Below are 15,058 nucleotides of genomic sequence, written 5' to 3'. Positions count from 1 at the left end.
TCTGAACACACCAAGATCTGGGTTGGGGGGTAGGGGGGAACGAGCTGCTACCAAGGGCTCAAGGAGAAAGCAAATGTTTTGAGAATGATGATGGCAACAAAGGTACAAAGGTGCTTGACAGGATGGATGGATGGATGGATGGTGCTAAGAGCTGTACGAGTCCCCAATAAAAGGATTTAAAAAAACAAACGAAACAAAAGCCAAGATAATGTAACCTTTACCCCACTACCACCCACAACAGAAATCACTCTCGGCCAGAAAATGAGCAGCGGCTCCATGCTTCTCATTATTTCTGAGTACGTCTCATCAGCACGGGGCTAAGTGTAGTACGGTGTACGGCAGAGGAGAGAGGTGAGACACCAAGCCAAAGACCTACGAAAACCATTTTGTGAACAAAAAGACTTCAAGAACCAGGTTTCTTGCCATCCAATCTACTTAGTACCTCTGCCGGGAACTCCTACATGCGAATGTAAGTGCACCCGCCGTGCGCACGCGCGGTTTAGAGGAAGGGGCATGGCAAAGACGGCATGGTCAGGACGGGCAAGATAAAGAAGTCTCAACAGAAACACTGACACCGCAGACCGAAAGCTCCAGGAAGAACATGGGCCCTGCGCCACCGGGATCAGAAGACACTAAGTTAAGAGTTTAAACTCAAAGCTGAAGCCTACCCCAAACAAGGATCCTCTATAGAGAAGCCAGTCCTCTTACAGAGCCTTGGTCAGTCAGTTCGGCCCCCACCTCGATTATGTCGGATTCATTTGCGTAGTAGGAAAATAGGCTAGTAGTCAACAACATACCCTCTGATATACAGCCTCGCAGGGTTCATTTCAGGCCGCGGGACTGCGCCACGGGCGCTAATTCAACTGCATTCGATGCGGCTTTTAAACCCCCATGGGACACCTCGGCGAGCTGTTTGCCTGCAGTATCTGGAGAAATTAAAGACGGACGGACACAAGAAAATTAAAAAAGATTACTTGTGATCCTGCAGGCTTACAGAAGGCCTATCTGAAAAAGCCCGTGTATCTTCTAGCTTGATTAAAAGACAGTGGTCCGCCCCGTGGAGGGGAGGCCAGGATATGTCAAACACAGATGCCTATCCTGGGGCCCCATGGCTTAGAAAACTTAGTCAGGTTTACCATCCGTCCTGGCAATGGGAACTTGCAGCTTGAAAAACCAGCTGCCTGGGGACATGCAATTCAGCGATTAATCAGGATGAATAAGTGACTTGCACGGTCCCAGTCAAATTCATAAATTATAGCTCCAAAATGTGCTAGGATTCAGGGAGAGAACCAAGCCGTCCCAAGTACAGAGGCAGTCTCCATTTCTTAGTGGCCCAGGAACCATGTTAGGAAAAAAAGGCAACCGCTTGGAAGAGGGAAAGGGCACGTTAGTCCTTGAACACACTAAGAAGGTAGCCCTCTCTCGCTCTCCAGCTTGCCTTCGTAGCGCAGTCCTCCTTCCATGCTGCCGTTAGAGGACCAGGGCCGTGCACGTCTGAACTCCCACATGCGACAGCCCCAGAGGAAACCACAGGCCACACCGGGAAGCCCCAGCACTGTAAGACTTCTGACTCTCAGAGTATGCTTCTCCTGTACCTATTTTCTACTCCTGTATGCACCAGCGAGGCGATTTAGGTCCCGTGGGGATCCCTGAAATGAACCCTGATCACTGTTAAAATCAGCAGAACACATGGACATCAAACCCCTAAAGCATGATTAATATGGCGACCTGAAATAGGCTTTCAAAGACAGGGGAAACTTCCCCAAAGGTTATGGGAAAGGCTCATTATCTTTTAATTCAATGTTCCAGGAACGTTTTAAAGCCCTCTCCAAAAGCGTTTAGAGTCAGGGAAATCTAGCTCTGATCCTCCTCTCACCGTGGCCAGAGACAACGGCCTGCGCAGAGAGGGAGCCCTGTGAGACCTTCCAGACAGAGCTTTCCATCTCACACAGAAGAGAAGGCCAGACCGACCTCCTCGAGCAAGAGCTAAACGTGTTCTTTGAAAGAACTACCTGGAAATGAAATACATCAGTCAGTCACCCCATGACAAAGCATCTGAGGGTCCCCAAACGACCAAGCATAAAATGTGCTGGCTGTTCAGAGAGGTAATTTCTCCCAGGGTGGAGCAGAAAATTTAAAGTGCCCAGCACCACACTACACTCATACCGGGTCTCAGGCACAGTTCCTTGAGCAAACAGTCCACACTTGCCTGCTGTGGAACAACGCCCACAGGGCATGTTTCCCTCCAAGATCATCCAATAGTCCACTCTGAAAGGATGCCATGTTGGGCTGCGAACCACAGGCTCAGCCGTTCAAACCCACCAGCTGCTCCTCAGAAGACAGCAGGGGCTGTTTGCTCCCAGAAAGACTGAGAGCCTAGCAGACTCTGTAGGGCAGTTCTACTCTTTCCTATAAGGCATCTATGAGCCCGAATGGATTCAATGACAGTGAGTTTTCTTTCTAGCTTCTTAGCTAGTAGTAATAAAAAATAATTTGAAGCAGAATCCTAGTCCCAGACCAATAAAATGCTTGCATGTTATCAAGTTCAACATCACATACAAGCATTCCGGGGGGGTTGGGGGGGGATTAGTCACTCCTGCCACACACAACCACTATCAAAATAAAGAAAGCAATTGAAGACGACATGCCCCCTCAAATCCCTTCTGGGGGTTCAAGTCTCCCATAACAATATCATTCTTCTAGGACACTGGATAAATGAAAACTGGAGTCATACCAGTCAACATGGATGAATTAATCCCGTATTGAACCCCCACGACCTCAAAGCTAACTAAGTGAAGCAAGACTTTAAAGCAATGCTCCTTCAGAGCATGTCTTACAGCAGAAACAAGAGCCAGAGGGTTTGAGGGCGCTTTTCTCTTTCGACTTCCTTTTAGTCAATGAAAATAAATCCTCCCGTAAGACAATGGACGAGGGCAGGCACCGATGTCAGAACACACAGTGAAAGCATTCTGGTGTGTAATCAAACTGCCCGTGTCTGCTCATGACCCCCGCGACCTCCACGCCAGGCCAGCACTTTCTGGGTCACGCGCCCAGAAGCTAAGAACCACTGCCCTTACTTCCAGACCAGGAGAAGAGACACAAAGGAATCCTTCAGCGAATGCCAATTTCTGGGCGGCACAAGAGACACTCTGGCCCTCGGACCATGTCCCGAGGCTTGTCAGATCTTAGTTATCATGAGCAGAGACCAGTAAGTCCAGAACATCCACTGTTTTGAAATGCTTCTGCCCTGCCTCTACTTAATAGTCTATACAAAATATTAGTTGGAAGACAGATTGCCATAGGTGCGATAGTTACAAAAGCGTTTTTATGTGTCTGTTTTACTTTTCAATTCTCACGAGTGCCGAGAAGAATCTCAGAAATCAAGTTCACTGCCCAGTTCCTTAGGTAGACCAGGAGAATGGAAAGCTGTGGGTGACATGGTCCAAATTCCAGGGGATGAGTCTCAGGAGGCTATGAAAATACAACTGGCAGACTGGCCAACCTGGAGAGATTCTTTCTCTTCAACAAACATGAGCCACTGGGTGGTTAACATACTTGGTAAACACTAAACAGCCTACACCACAAAAGCCTGTGTTTGGCTGACAAACAGAGTTCAAATATGCTTACAATGAAAAATATGAGAAAAAAAATATGGCGCAAATCCCATCCTTTCATTTTGGCACATACAAGTTCTCTCTATCTATTTTACTTTTGAAAATAGACTGTTTCTAATTACCAGACTATCTTGACATGCCTTTTCAACTGTTCAATTTTCTGATACTAAAAATAAATAAGTACACTCGCTGGCAAAGAGTGGCTACAAATTTCGGAAATAAACCAGAGCAAACAGGGCAGCTGCTACAGCAGCGTCTTACATGGATGGCATTCTGAGGATGAATTTCACGGGCATCACGCTTGCTACTCTGTTAATACTCAGTTTAGATGCAGCTCTCCAAAGCTGTCCACTCACCTTGCCACCAGCCAGGCCCCCTCACAGCACATCCATGTCCTTATCGTTGTGAAATGATACGCAACGTTTCACGACTCAACATGAAGCACAGTGATTGTGACACAACAAACACCACCCCGCGCTATGCACTGCAGACTGAGTACAGTGACCGCATCGGTGCACTATGACAGGAGGTCATCTACACTCTGACTGCCGTGCCCTCGGCAGGCGAGGCCGTGTTTCAGAAAGAGACAGAGAAGAAAGTCACTTACATCTTTCTGGTTAGAGTGGAAAAACCTGAGTGCGAAGTTACAGGATTGGGATGCAGCAGCGTACTGACCTAAGGATCCGGCATATCGGGTCAAAAGATAACTAGTTGGAAAGGGAAAAGAGAAAAAGGTTACGCGTATCCAATTTGAGTAGCAATGACAATACTTCAAATCATTACGGCAAGGAAAACTGAAGATAGGCAGCCACTATCTGAACCACATAATTAAATTCAATTTTTATACAGGCGAGCAGGCCTCGCTTCGTGGGAGAGGTGAAGCCCCGTGCCGCGTCCTTACACGCTGACGGCTGGTGGAGCGCGAGGTTTAGGGGGACGTGATGCAGTCTCCTGGAGAGAGCGCCGCTCGGGATACACAGGACGCCCTTAACTCACCACAAACAGCCATGAGAACAGAGACTCAGAGGCATCGGTGAGGGCACTCACATAAAGTAAGTGTGTCAACCTCAACCACAAGGAAGGAGTAAAGATCACCAAGGCCTTAAAGGATCAAGCTGTTTCCTGTTGCTGGGGGCACCTTTGTTTACCATGTCTAAATTGTGAAAATTTTAAATGCCAGCTTGTTTGTTTTTTTAAGAAGAAAACAAAAACACGGCCATCTTGTTGACTGTCTGATTGGCGATGGGTCGAAATCGGTGATTGTTTCGTCTAAAAAGGGTCGTCCTGGCAACAGTGGCAGTGCTGGGCCCCTGCACGAGGACCCTCCTGTGGTGCAGCCAGCTGCTCGGGATCCAGTGTGAGCTACCAACCCAATGGTGTCGTGCTGTACGTGCTTAGCATCGAGGCTGGAGTAGAGGTCCACCACGGGTTCAAAGGCACCCAGCACGCAATAGAGGCGAACAAGCAGCAGTTTGAACTGAGCGTTGGAAGGGCTGTGGGTTAGTCCTTCTTCCAACAGCGCCAGGGCCTGCCATGCGGCGGTCTCGTCACCTAGAACCACAAGATCACAGCATCATTCACACAGTCCAACCACAAGATGGACAGGAAGCTCTTTTCCCATGTTCGCATCACGACGGCAAGCTGACTGCCGTCACCACCTCCCCTCACTAGAACCAGGTTAGCTGGGAGAGAGCAGATTGTCAGGGACACAGCTAGAACTAAATTGGGGGATTTTCCTAACTAGGCTACTCAAATCCTCTCAAACTGCATTACGTGGCTGTAAGATGGGACTTCCAAAAGGTCACAGAAAAATTCCATTGTCTTCTCATTTCATTTTCCCACAGATTTCTGAAGGTCCCCAGACGTCCTTTGACCTGTAATTACTCTTTCAAATCAGTGCCGCAGCACATACACAATTCGCTATCTTGTTTTTCACTTAAAAATGTTTCCCTTCAGCGACCTGGTCTTCATAAGCATCACTTTATTTGGTTCCACACTCACTTCCTGGGGCCCTGGGACATCAGGGATACACTGGTACCTGGTCTCAGGAGCTCAGAGTTTAATAGACTGGAGACTGACAATCATGGATAATTGAAAGAAGATCCTCGTTATTCAAAGATAATTGTAAACGGGATAACAAATTTGAAACAAAGAACTTCTTTAAAATGGAAACCAATTTTTTCAAAGTAAACCTCAAAAGACTGGCTTAATTTGTACCTCATTCTGAACTACTGAGGCAAAGACTACCGAGATTTTTATTTAGTTTTTTAAGTTTTTAATTACAAGCCTGAAAATTCTTCACGACATCAAATGTGTTACCAAAGGCTGGTGAGGTCGTGTGAGACACCATTCTCTTCCCTCCCCAGCATAATCACGTTTCCCAACTGAAAGCAGGAATGCAAATTCGTACAGCAATGCTCCCGGCAGCCAAAACGTAGATAAGCTTAAATGTCCATCAACAGGTGACTAACATGTGACACACAGAAAGAAACGGAGCCCGATGCAAGCCACAACAAACACGCTGACTGAAACAGGTCTGTTAGAGAAGGGCAGCTGTGCAAGGGTCCCAGGTATGAACTCCCTGGAGATGCCAAGGCTTACCAGTGGGATGAAGGGAGAGAGGGAGACGGACTGCACAGAACACCGAGCTTCTGATACGGGCGATGGAAATTTAGAAATGAACAATGGCAACAGCTGAACAAGAGAAATACAACTGATGCCACTGACTGGCGGACGTGAAGAATGTTGGCAAGGCAAATGATGTATTATATACAGGTCTTTACCACAAAAAACATATGTAAATACTTAAAAATGCATTTTTTTGCAAAAATATTTGAGAATATCATCAACTTCCCAAAGGTGTCTTCTTGGTCCTTTCACATTCAAATCATTCTATTTTGACACCCTCATCAATGTCCTACAGATTCCCGTTTCTGCTTGCTCCTCCTAACAATAACTTTGTGCATAGACTATCTTACTCAGCATCCCTTTTGCTGACCACCAGAAAGAAACCTTCTGTCCGTTATGCAAACTGCAAACTCACTTTGCAGATGATTGCCAATGCAATTTACCTAACTTCCTCACCTTCTCGCTATCTCCCTCATCTGTAAAGGTGTGACAAAGACAATATGGCTAGGAGGTTGAAATTAGTTACTTCTGTAAAGGGCTTTCAAGTCCTTGACCATCAATATATGTTCCTTGTTACTACTTGCTCAGAAAAGAAGAAACAAAGCAGGCGTGGCCACTCAGAGAGAATGATGCTAGGGACTCGCAGGCAAGGGAGTCAGCACTGCAGTCAGTGGCTAAGTGGGGGAGGCAGATTAGAAGGACTTCACCCCGCCCCCCAGCACCGCAGTGTCACAGGCACTACCATATGGGTATGTCGATGGAGGTTCTGAAGGGCAAACCTTCCTAATTAGGCCCCCCAACTACCATGATCCGAATTCTACCCTGCAAGACTGGATAGGGTAGAGGTTGTACACTGGTGCATATAGGAGCTGGAGGCACAGGGAATCCAGGGTGGACGATACCTTCAGGACCAGGGGTGTGAGGGGCAATGCTGGGAGAGTAGAGGGTTGGAAAGGGGGAACTAATTACAAAGATCCACATGTTACCTCCTCCCTGGGAGATGGACAGCAGAGAAGGGGGTGAAGGGAGACTCCGGATGGGGCAAGATATGACAAAATAACAATCTATAAATTATCAAGGGCTCATGAGGGAGGGGGGAGCAGGGAGGGAGGGGAAAAAAAAGAGAACCTGATGCAAAGGGCTTAAAGTGGAGAGCAAATGCTTTGAAAATGATGAAGGCAAAGAATGTACAGATGTGCTTTATACAATTGATGTATGTATATGTATGGATTGTGATAAGAGTTGTGTGAGCCCCTAATAAAATGTAAAAAAAAAACACCAAAAACTTCCTAATTAGAGAGGACAGGGTAAAATCAAGACAGGTTATGAGATTGTAGTAAAGTATAAATGAGCGAAGTAAGTGGGTTGGAAAGTTATTTCAAACAGAGGCAACATGATGTGCAGTGACAGTGGCAAAAAGGAGGACTCCAGGCTCCAGGATACGAAAACCGGAGAAGTAAGGGGAATGCGGGTTATAAGCGAGACTAAACCACCCTCAGAAAAACAGGGCAAAACTGAGGGCTCCCTCCGTGAGGGATGCCCAGGGCAACACTCTTGCCCTCGTCTTTCTTAAGGACGTCCTTCTGGTGAGTAAGATACAACACACAGCGAAAGCGTCTTTCTTCCCCTAAAGGCTGCTAACGAGAGGAAATCGCTGGGACTGGAACCCGAGAAAAGACAAGCCCAACTCCATTTGCTGACACGTCCTTCCTCGACAGCCCAGCATGTATGCCTACACTTTCCCCCCATGCATGTCTGTCTTCTTGAACAAGCGAATGAACTTTCCTGGACGCCCATTTCCAGAAGCGTGACTATGGTAACAGGCCGTGTTTGAACTTGCTGCACTGTAGGTCAGTACTGCAGCTTGGGAATGCACTTTGCGCAGCAGTGCTTAAAAACAGAACAGATGGCATCAGTTTAAGATTACTTTGACTAGAGAGGGGATCAAAAATTAGAGATTTGAATTCTTCTAGAGCAGTGTTTTCCACCTTCCTAATGCCACCATGGCCCTTTCATACAGGTCCTCAAGCTGTGCTGACCCCCTCAACCATAAAATTATTTTCATTGCTACTTCATCACTGTAATGTTGTTACTGTTATGAATCAGGCGACCCCTGAGAAAGGGCTGTTCGACCCCCAAAGGGGTTGCAACCCTCAGGTTGAGAACTACTGTTCTAGAGATACTCTAAAGAATGAGAGGGAAAAAAACACGAGAAGCATAAATCAAATACTCCGATATCAGAACTGAAGGGTAAATGCAACTTAAAAATCAATCAAAACAAAGAGTAAAGTTAAACTGAAACTAATGTCCTCCCTCCCATGTCGGGGTGAAACATGGAGGGAGTGTAAAAGAGAAGCAAGAGCAGAGACGTGGCAAAATCTCTGAGGAAAACCAAACACAGACTTCTGACTCGGGGGCAGATCCTAAGGGTCAGCAGACATACCTGGAACTATTTATAGGCTGTTTCCCACCCCCCTTACCCCACCCTTATATCTATCTATGTAAGACAGGCAGGATTATTTACAATCCCAAAGAGAAAAGAGTGGGACCAATGTTTCTGGGGGGATATGGGAGAAGAGGTGAGGGGAAGACAGGGGGAACCAACAAACCCAGGGGCAAGGGCACAACAAGAGATCTAAAATCGATGGCGAAGAGGGTGTAGGATGTCTGGTTGGGGTTGATCAAGTGCAATGTATCAGAGAGGAATTACTGGGTCAAATGAAGGTCAAACATGGTAGTGGGAAAGGAGGAAAGTAAAGGAAATAGAGGAAAGAATTAGGAGGCAAAAGACTTTTATAGAGGTATAAATATAAGCATGCATATATGTAAATATATTAATACACAATGCTAGGGATATAGGTCTATGTACATATATTTAATATAGGTTAAGTATTAAGGTAGCAGACAGACACTGGGCTTCTACGCAAGTCCTCCCTCAATGCAAGAACACTTTGTTCTAATAACCTGGCATTCCATGATGCTCACCTTCCCTATAAGATCATTGAAGTCAAAATGGGGCATATGCAAATATGGTGAAGAAAGCTGACGGTGCCTGGCTCTTAAGAGGTACAGTATCTGGGGTCTCAAAGGCTTGAAGTTAAAGAAGCAGTCAACCAGCAGGGAAGCAACAAAGTCCACATGGAAGAAGCACACTAGCCTGTGTGATCACGAGGTGTCAATGAGATCAAGTATAAGGCATCAGAAGACCCAAAACAAACAATCATTGACGCAAACAAGGGAGGTCAGAGTGAAGACCCAAATTTGTAGATAATTTGTAGACAATTGGACATTCCCTCACAGAAGGGTCACAAAGAAGGGACAAGCCAGCCAGAGTGCAGTGTAGCACTGATGAGACACACAACATTCCTCTAGTTCTTTAATGCTTCCCCACCCCACTATCATGACCCAGTTCTACCTTACAAATCTCGCTAGATCAGAGCATGCACACTGGTCCAGATAAGAGGTCTCAACACATGGAATCCCGGACAGATAAACCCCTCAGGAACAGCAGCGGGAGTGGTGATACCATAAGGTTGGGGGGAAGGTGGGAGAAAGGAAAACTGATCGCAATGATTGACATAAAACTCCCACGGTCCCCAGGGGGACAAACAACAGAAATATGGGTGAAAGGCGACAATGGACGGTGTAAAAAATGAAAATAATTCATAAGTCATCAAGGGTTCATGAGGGGTGGAGAGTGGGGGAGGGAGGGGAATCACAAGGAGCTGATACCAAGGGCTCAAGGAGAAAGAAAATGTTTTTAAAATGCTGATGGCAACATATGTACACATGTTTGATACAATTGATGCATAGGTTGTCTTAAGAGTTGCAAAAGCCCCCAATAAAATGATTTGTTAAAAGAAAAGAAACTCCTGCTACTTACCAGTTTCTCTCCATACATCAATAAGCACATGGACAGCAAGGAGACAGTAGTAGTCTGAAAACTGTAGCTCGGTTTTCAAGCAGGACTTCCCTACAGGGAATAAAAGACATCATATGGGCGCTTTAAATGTGGGTAACTATTAATGCTCCCAAGGAGTTTTTAAAGAAAGAAGTGGGAGAGAGACGAGGAAAAGAAAATAAGAACTGGGTAAGTGCCCCACTTACTGACCCTCTCGTTACCCAACGCTTCACAGTAACGACGGCAGTCAAAAATGGGCTAGCTGACTATTACTTCGCACATTGATGATGCACGTCTGGCAGTCATGAAGGCCAGAGTGAGGCAAAGGCTGGCTGTGATGGTTAAGGTTCTATGTCAACTTGGCTGGGCCACGATGCTCAGGGGTCTGGCAGTTATGCAATGATGTAGCCATCTTTCATTTTTACACCAACTTTGGTATAAAGACCTGGTCTTTGGGACCTAACTGCTTTGATAACTGAAGAATGGGAGCATACGGTATAAATCAAAGGGCTCAAAAGCCAGAGACAGAAGGTTCATTCCAGAACAAGTTCAAAAAAAGGGAAGAGTTGGAAGGAGTTAGTTTAAGAAAATAAGTCAAGGGCATGTATAATTAAATTAATATTATCCTCTAGAGTTTACCTTAATTTTTAGGAGAAAATCTTACTTATTTTTTTATGTTAGATAAATATAGACATCTATTGAAATTATTTATATTTCTATCATATATATGTAACAAAAGCCATCTCACTCTGAAGGTCTTCAATTCTAAACAAACTGTCCTCATATATTTTCTATGGATTAAAAACAGTAAGACCTATAGAGAGAAAATATAGCAATTATCACCATAAACTCAAATTTACTGCTCATATGGACTCTGCAGGACAGAGTAGAAGTTCCCCTGTGAGTTTCTGAGACAGTAACTCTTTCTGGGAGTAGAAAGCCTCATCTTTACTCCAGGGAGTAGTTGGTGGTAGTTTTGAACTGCCAATCTTCCAGATAGTAGCTCAACTTGTTACCCACTTGAGTCCAATGCAGTAACAGTTAAGCGCACCAAATCAAGAAGAGTATGGCCACCTGGAAGCCAACTAAAAATATTTAAAACTCAGAAAAGTGTTACGTCCTATTACTTGGATGGTCTTCCAACTTGACTGGTCTCTTTGCCAAGCTCATTAAAACAAGGTGCCATGAGTGTGCTATAAAAATGTGCTTTCACGGGGAGTTGATATCAAGGAGTTCAAGAAGGAAGAAAATGTTTTGAAACTGACTGTGGTAGCAATTGTACAATACTGCACGATGTGACTGAACTATGGGACGGTATGATATCTGTATTAGCTCCCAATACAACACTTTATAAAAGGGGCGGGGGACCTTCTGCAAAGGTTTTGCACATTAATGCAGGTTGCTTTCTGACAGACGGCCTCACTTGAAGTGAGTGAGATTCTAGTCTCCTCGCAGATTCTCAAGCATTAGGCTGTTGTCAGTTGCTTTAACTCAGGGCACTCCACATTTATGGAGCACACTGCTTTGTAGGGAGGTCACGAGCAGGTCACCCAGGCCTGTCCTCCCAAGTACTTCTGGGTGAGTGAATTGCCCACATTTTGCCTAGTAGTGGAGCACTGAACACTTCTTGGCACTGAATAACATCATGGGAAATCTCTACCTTTCACATGATTCCATGTATATACTGCAAAACCAAGCAACGTTAATCATGGTGTTCAGTCAATCATGATTCCATCTATTTAACATTGCTAAGAGCAGACAAACTGAGAACAGAGACACAGGTACATCCGCGGCTGACTGGGGCTGGGGCAGGAGTGTTTGCTAATGGGGCGATGACAAGATCTGAAAACTGGAGACAACTGCACAATGACATCTGTAAGTTTAACAGGAAAAAAGAAAAAGAAAAACAGACTTATCAGTGTTAGCAGATCAGAGCATTGGCGCACATTTGGAAAGATTGCTCACCAAATTCTAGTCCATGCTGGTACCGGAGCATCAATTCTCTGACCACATCCAATTTCTGACTTTTGTCCATAGTGTGGTACAAGCCAAGCAACCTCGTCAGTTGAGTCACACACAAATGCTGCTGCAGAGCCTTGATGTCAGCAGGCAGTGCCAACTTCTCCTCTGTGGGTGCTGACAGAGGAACCACTCCGAGTAACTGGTTGATGAACTACAACATGAAAACAAAGGAACACACTTCTCAAGACACAACCGATCCTCAGTGGCCATAAGGAACAGAATAGTAAGAAATGCAAAACTCATTCAACTGACGGTGCAAATTTACACTGTTCAAAGTACAATTACGTTTATTGTACTATTCAGTAGATGACTGCTGAGTATACTTGAATCTGCCGTTTGTTACTTAATCAATAGTATCAATGTTTCTTCGCTGTTGTGGACTTAAAACATAATCTCTTCAACTCCTGGTTGAGCCTCATCCTATTAAAACATATTTATTCCTTATATCTAATTAATAAAAAAACATACAAATTAAAATACTTTTAGTTTATCATGCTCTAGCTACCAAATAGCAAAACAGAAACAAAATTAGCGACGCCACACACATGATCCTCGTGAGGTCCTAGTGAGTCACACCTAGCTGGTCAAAGTGTTCTCTCAGAGTCATACACAATGGGGCCTAGCAAAGCAGGAATGCTGAGGAATTGTTTAATAAATTCTGCCCCATTAACATAATTGCAATGAAGTGCAAATTACTTGGTATGGCTTTTCCGACCATCCTTGTAAGTCCCACTAAATGATTGGGTTGGGCTATGCAATTAGGATGTGGGAAATGTTAATGTGGGGACTACTCAGTTTTGCCAGTCGGCTGGGTATAAAGTGAGGCAGAAGGGCAGCATGCCCCTTGGACCCGGAGGCGCTTGAGCAGAAGGGCTGTGGCAGCAGAGACGGCAGCAGAGACAGTGGCAGGACACAATTGGACTCCGTAATGGCACAGTGAGAGGATGAGTTGAAACAAAATGAATTATCCAGTGTAAAACTAATGATCTGCTCTAGAAACCTTCACCTAATTGATAATGAAAAGTTAAAGAAAAACAAAAGACAATGGCATTTTCCCAAGAACCTTTAGAAGTCCCATTACATATGTGTTCTTCTGCTACAAAGGAAAAAATTCTACATCCCACGCATCATGCAGTGTCACATCTGTCGTGACTTCACGTTGTCTGCAGCGGATGAACTTGAATGTGAAGGATCACGCTCTGAAGTGACCCAGCATCTGCTCTCTGCAGAAGATCAACCGTGGGCTACTGTGCTTTCTATTAAGAGCCCGCACAGTGGTCTGTGTGACTTTTCTAATCTTGCAAGCCATTTTATACCTGAGTTGTGCTTACTAGTTATGCCTTCTTTTGTTAATTACTAAAGACTTTTCTGCTGAAGTGAAGATGACAGGGACTAAGAAAGCGTTAAAATCCAACATGAGTTCCAGGAACCAACAAGGATAGAACTCTGGCGGGGGCAGAAAACACATTCCAACCGTTTACTCTGGTGGTAGCTGCAGCAATAATGGGAGACGCGGTGCACAAGCTGCCTCCAGAGTCTACTGGGACCTAACCACCCATGGAGTGTAAGTGAGAGGCTTTTTGGAAGACAGACAAATCAGCAGAACTGAGGGCAGCTCGCAAAGCAATTGAACATGGAAAGTCAAAATATGGATAAACGCATCATTAAAACGGAGAGCAACTTTGTCATCAAAGGTGGGACAGAATGTGGTGGGAACTGGAAACAAAATGGATGAAAAGCAGCCACTGGAAGAGATGGTGTCAATAGAAGTGATTCTGAGAAAACTGATCGTTTCCCAAGGTGTGGAGATTCAGTAGAAAAATGCTCCGGGTCATCAAACGTATCAAAGAAGCTAATATACTGGCCACAGAAAGAGCTAGAAAAGTAAGACTTCAGTTCCATGACAGGTTGTTCACCTTCGCTTTTGGAGTTATATTTGCTGATGTCAAATTCCAAAGTTTCTTCAGGGCCATGTCCTTATTAAACGGTTTCCTCCATTTGGTTTTTTGTAATAATTGATATTAACATAGTTCTTTTTTAAAACATCTCTTTTGATTAATAAAAATAATACAGTTTCCACTTTCAAAAAAACATTTTTTTTCCCCAACTGGTTTTGTTAAGAGGCAATGCCTTTCCACTGTGTGTAGTTTTACTGCTAGTCCAAAAGCTCCTTTGAAAACAAGAATCACTGTATTGCTTTAGTTAAGAACCCCAAAACAAGCAGGATTAAAACATCACACTGGGTGTGACACTTTAGGAGAACCGGACTCAATGCTCACTCTTAGGGCTGAGTCACATTTTGGAAAGCTCTGCCTTCTGATTCACAAGGTCAACAGTTTTCTGCTTGCACCTTGATTGGACAGTTTTAAATCCTCTGACAAACATACTGCTGAACAGCAGGATTTTTAGCTATTGTAGTCATCTCACAATTAAAAAGTGGCTGACAGCAAAATTTTCTCCCTCAACTAAAACTTAAAGAGACCTACATAAGCACTTTAAGCCCTCTGCCTCACAGAACAACTGGTCGTGAGCAGTCATTCCGGTATTTCTAGGGGTACCTTTGAATAAGCAAATTCGGGGTCAGATGGGTTGGCCTAGGATTTTCAAACATGCCAATCAAGTAAGGCTGCACCATTCATGGAGCTGTGCTAGATGCCTAGAAGCAAACCCTCACGGAATCTCGGCTGAAGGCACCTTACACACTCCTCTAACAAAGTCCTTCATGTGATGCTTCAACTCACAACATGGTTAGAGTCATGAGATACGATCAATTGTCCCCCATCTTTCATGCTGAACAGACAGTATGCTCAACATCTAGCCTCAGCCCCTCCATTTCACATGAAAGTCATACACTGTAGCCTTAGAAAATTCAGTTACAACACTATTTTTCTCA

The 15,058-nt window shown here is 44.8% G+C and overlaps 1 protein-coding gene across 1 annotated transcript in view; it reads right to left on the bottom strand.

The window, feature by feature from the left end:
* NAA25 (N-alpha-acetyltransferase 25, NatB auxiliary subunit) overlaps window positions 1–15,058 on the bottom strand; it is a 75,186-nt gene that overhangs the window by 15,811 nt on the left and 44,317 nt on the right. Inside the window, exons 12-15 of the mRNA XM_075534393.1 lie at window positions 12,109–12,316; window positions 10,126–10,215; window positions 4,985–5,165; window positions 4,222–4,321 (exon numbers count right to left, since the gene is read on the bottom strand). Of these exons, the coding sequence (XP_075390508.1) occupies window positions 4,222–4,321; window positions 4,985–5,165; window positions 10,126–10,215; window positions 12,109–12,316 (579 nt within the window). The remainder of the gene's footprint in view (window positions 1–4,221; window positions 4,322–4,984; window positions 5,166–10,125; window positions 10,216–12,108; window positions 12,317–15,058) is intronic.

The sequence above is a fragment of the Tenrec ecaudatus genome, chromosome 16 (genome assembly GCF_050624435.1).
Source record: "Tenrec ecaudatus isolate mTenEca1 chromosome 16, mTenEca1.hap1, whole genome shotgun sequence".
Classification (NCBI taxonomy): Eukaryota; Metazoa; Chordata; class Mammalia; order Afrosoricida; family Tenrecidae; genus Tenrec; species Tenrec ecaudatus.
Note: the sequence above shows the minus strand (reverse complement) of the source record. Positions and strands in the feature narration are given on the sequence as shown.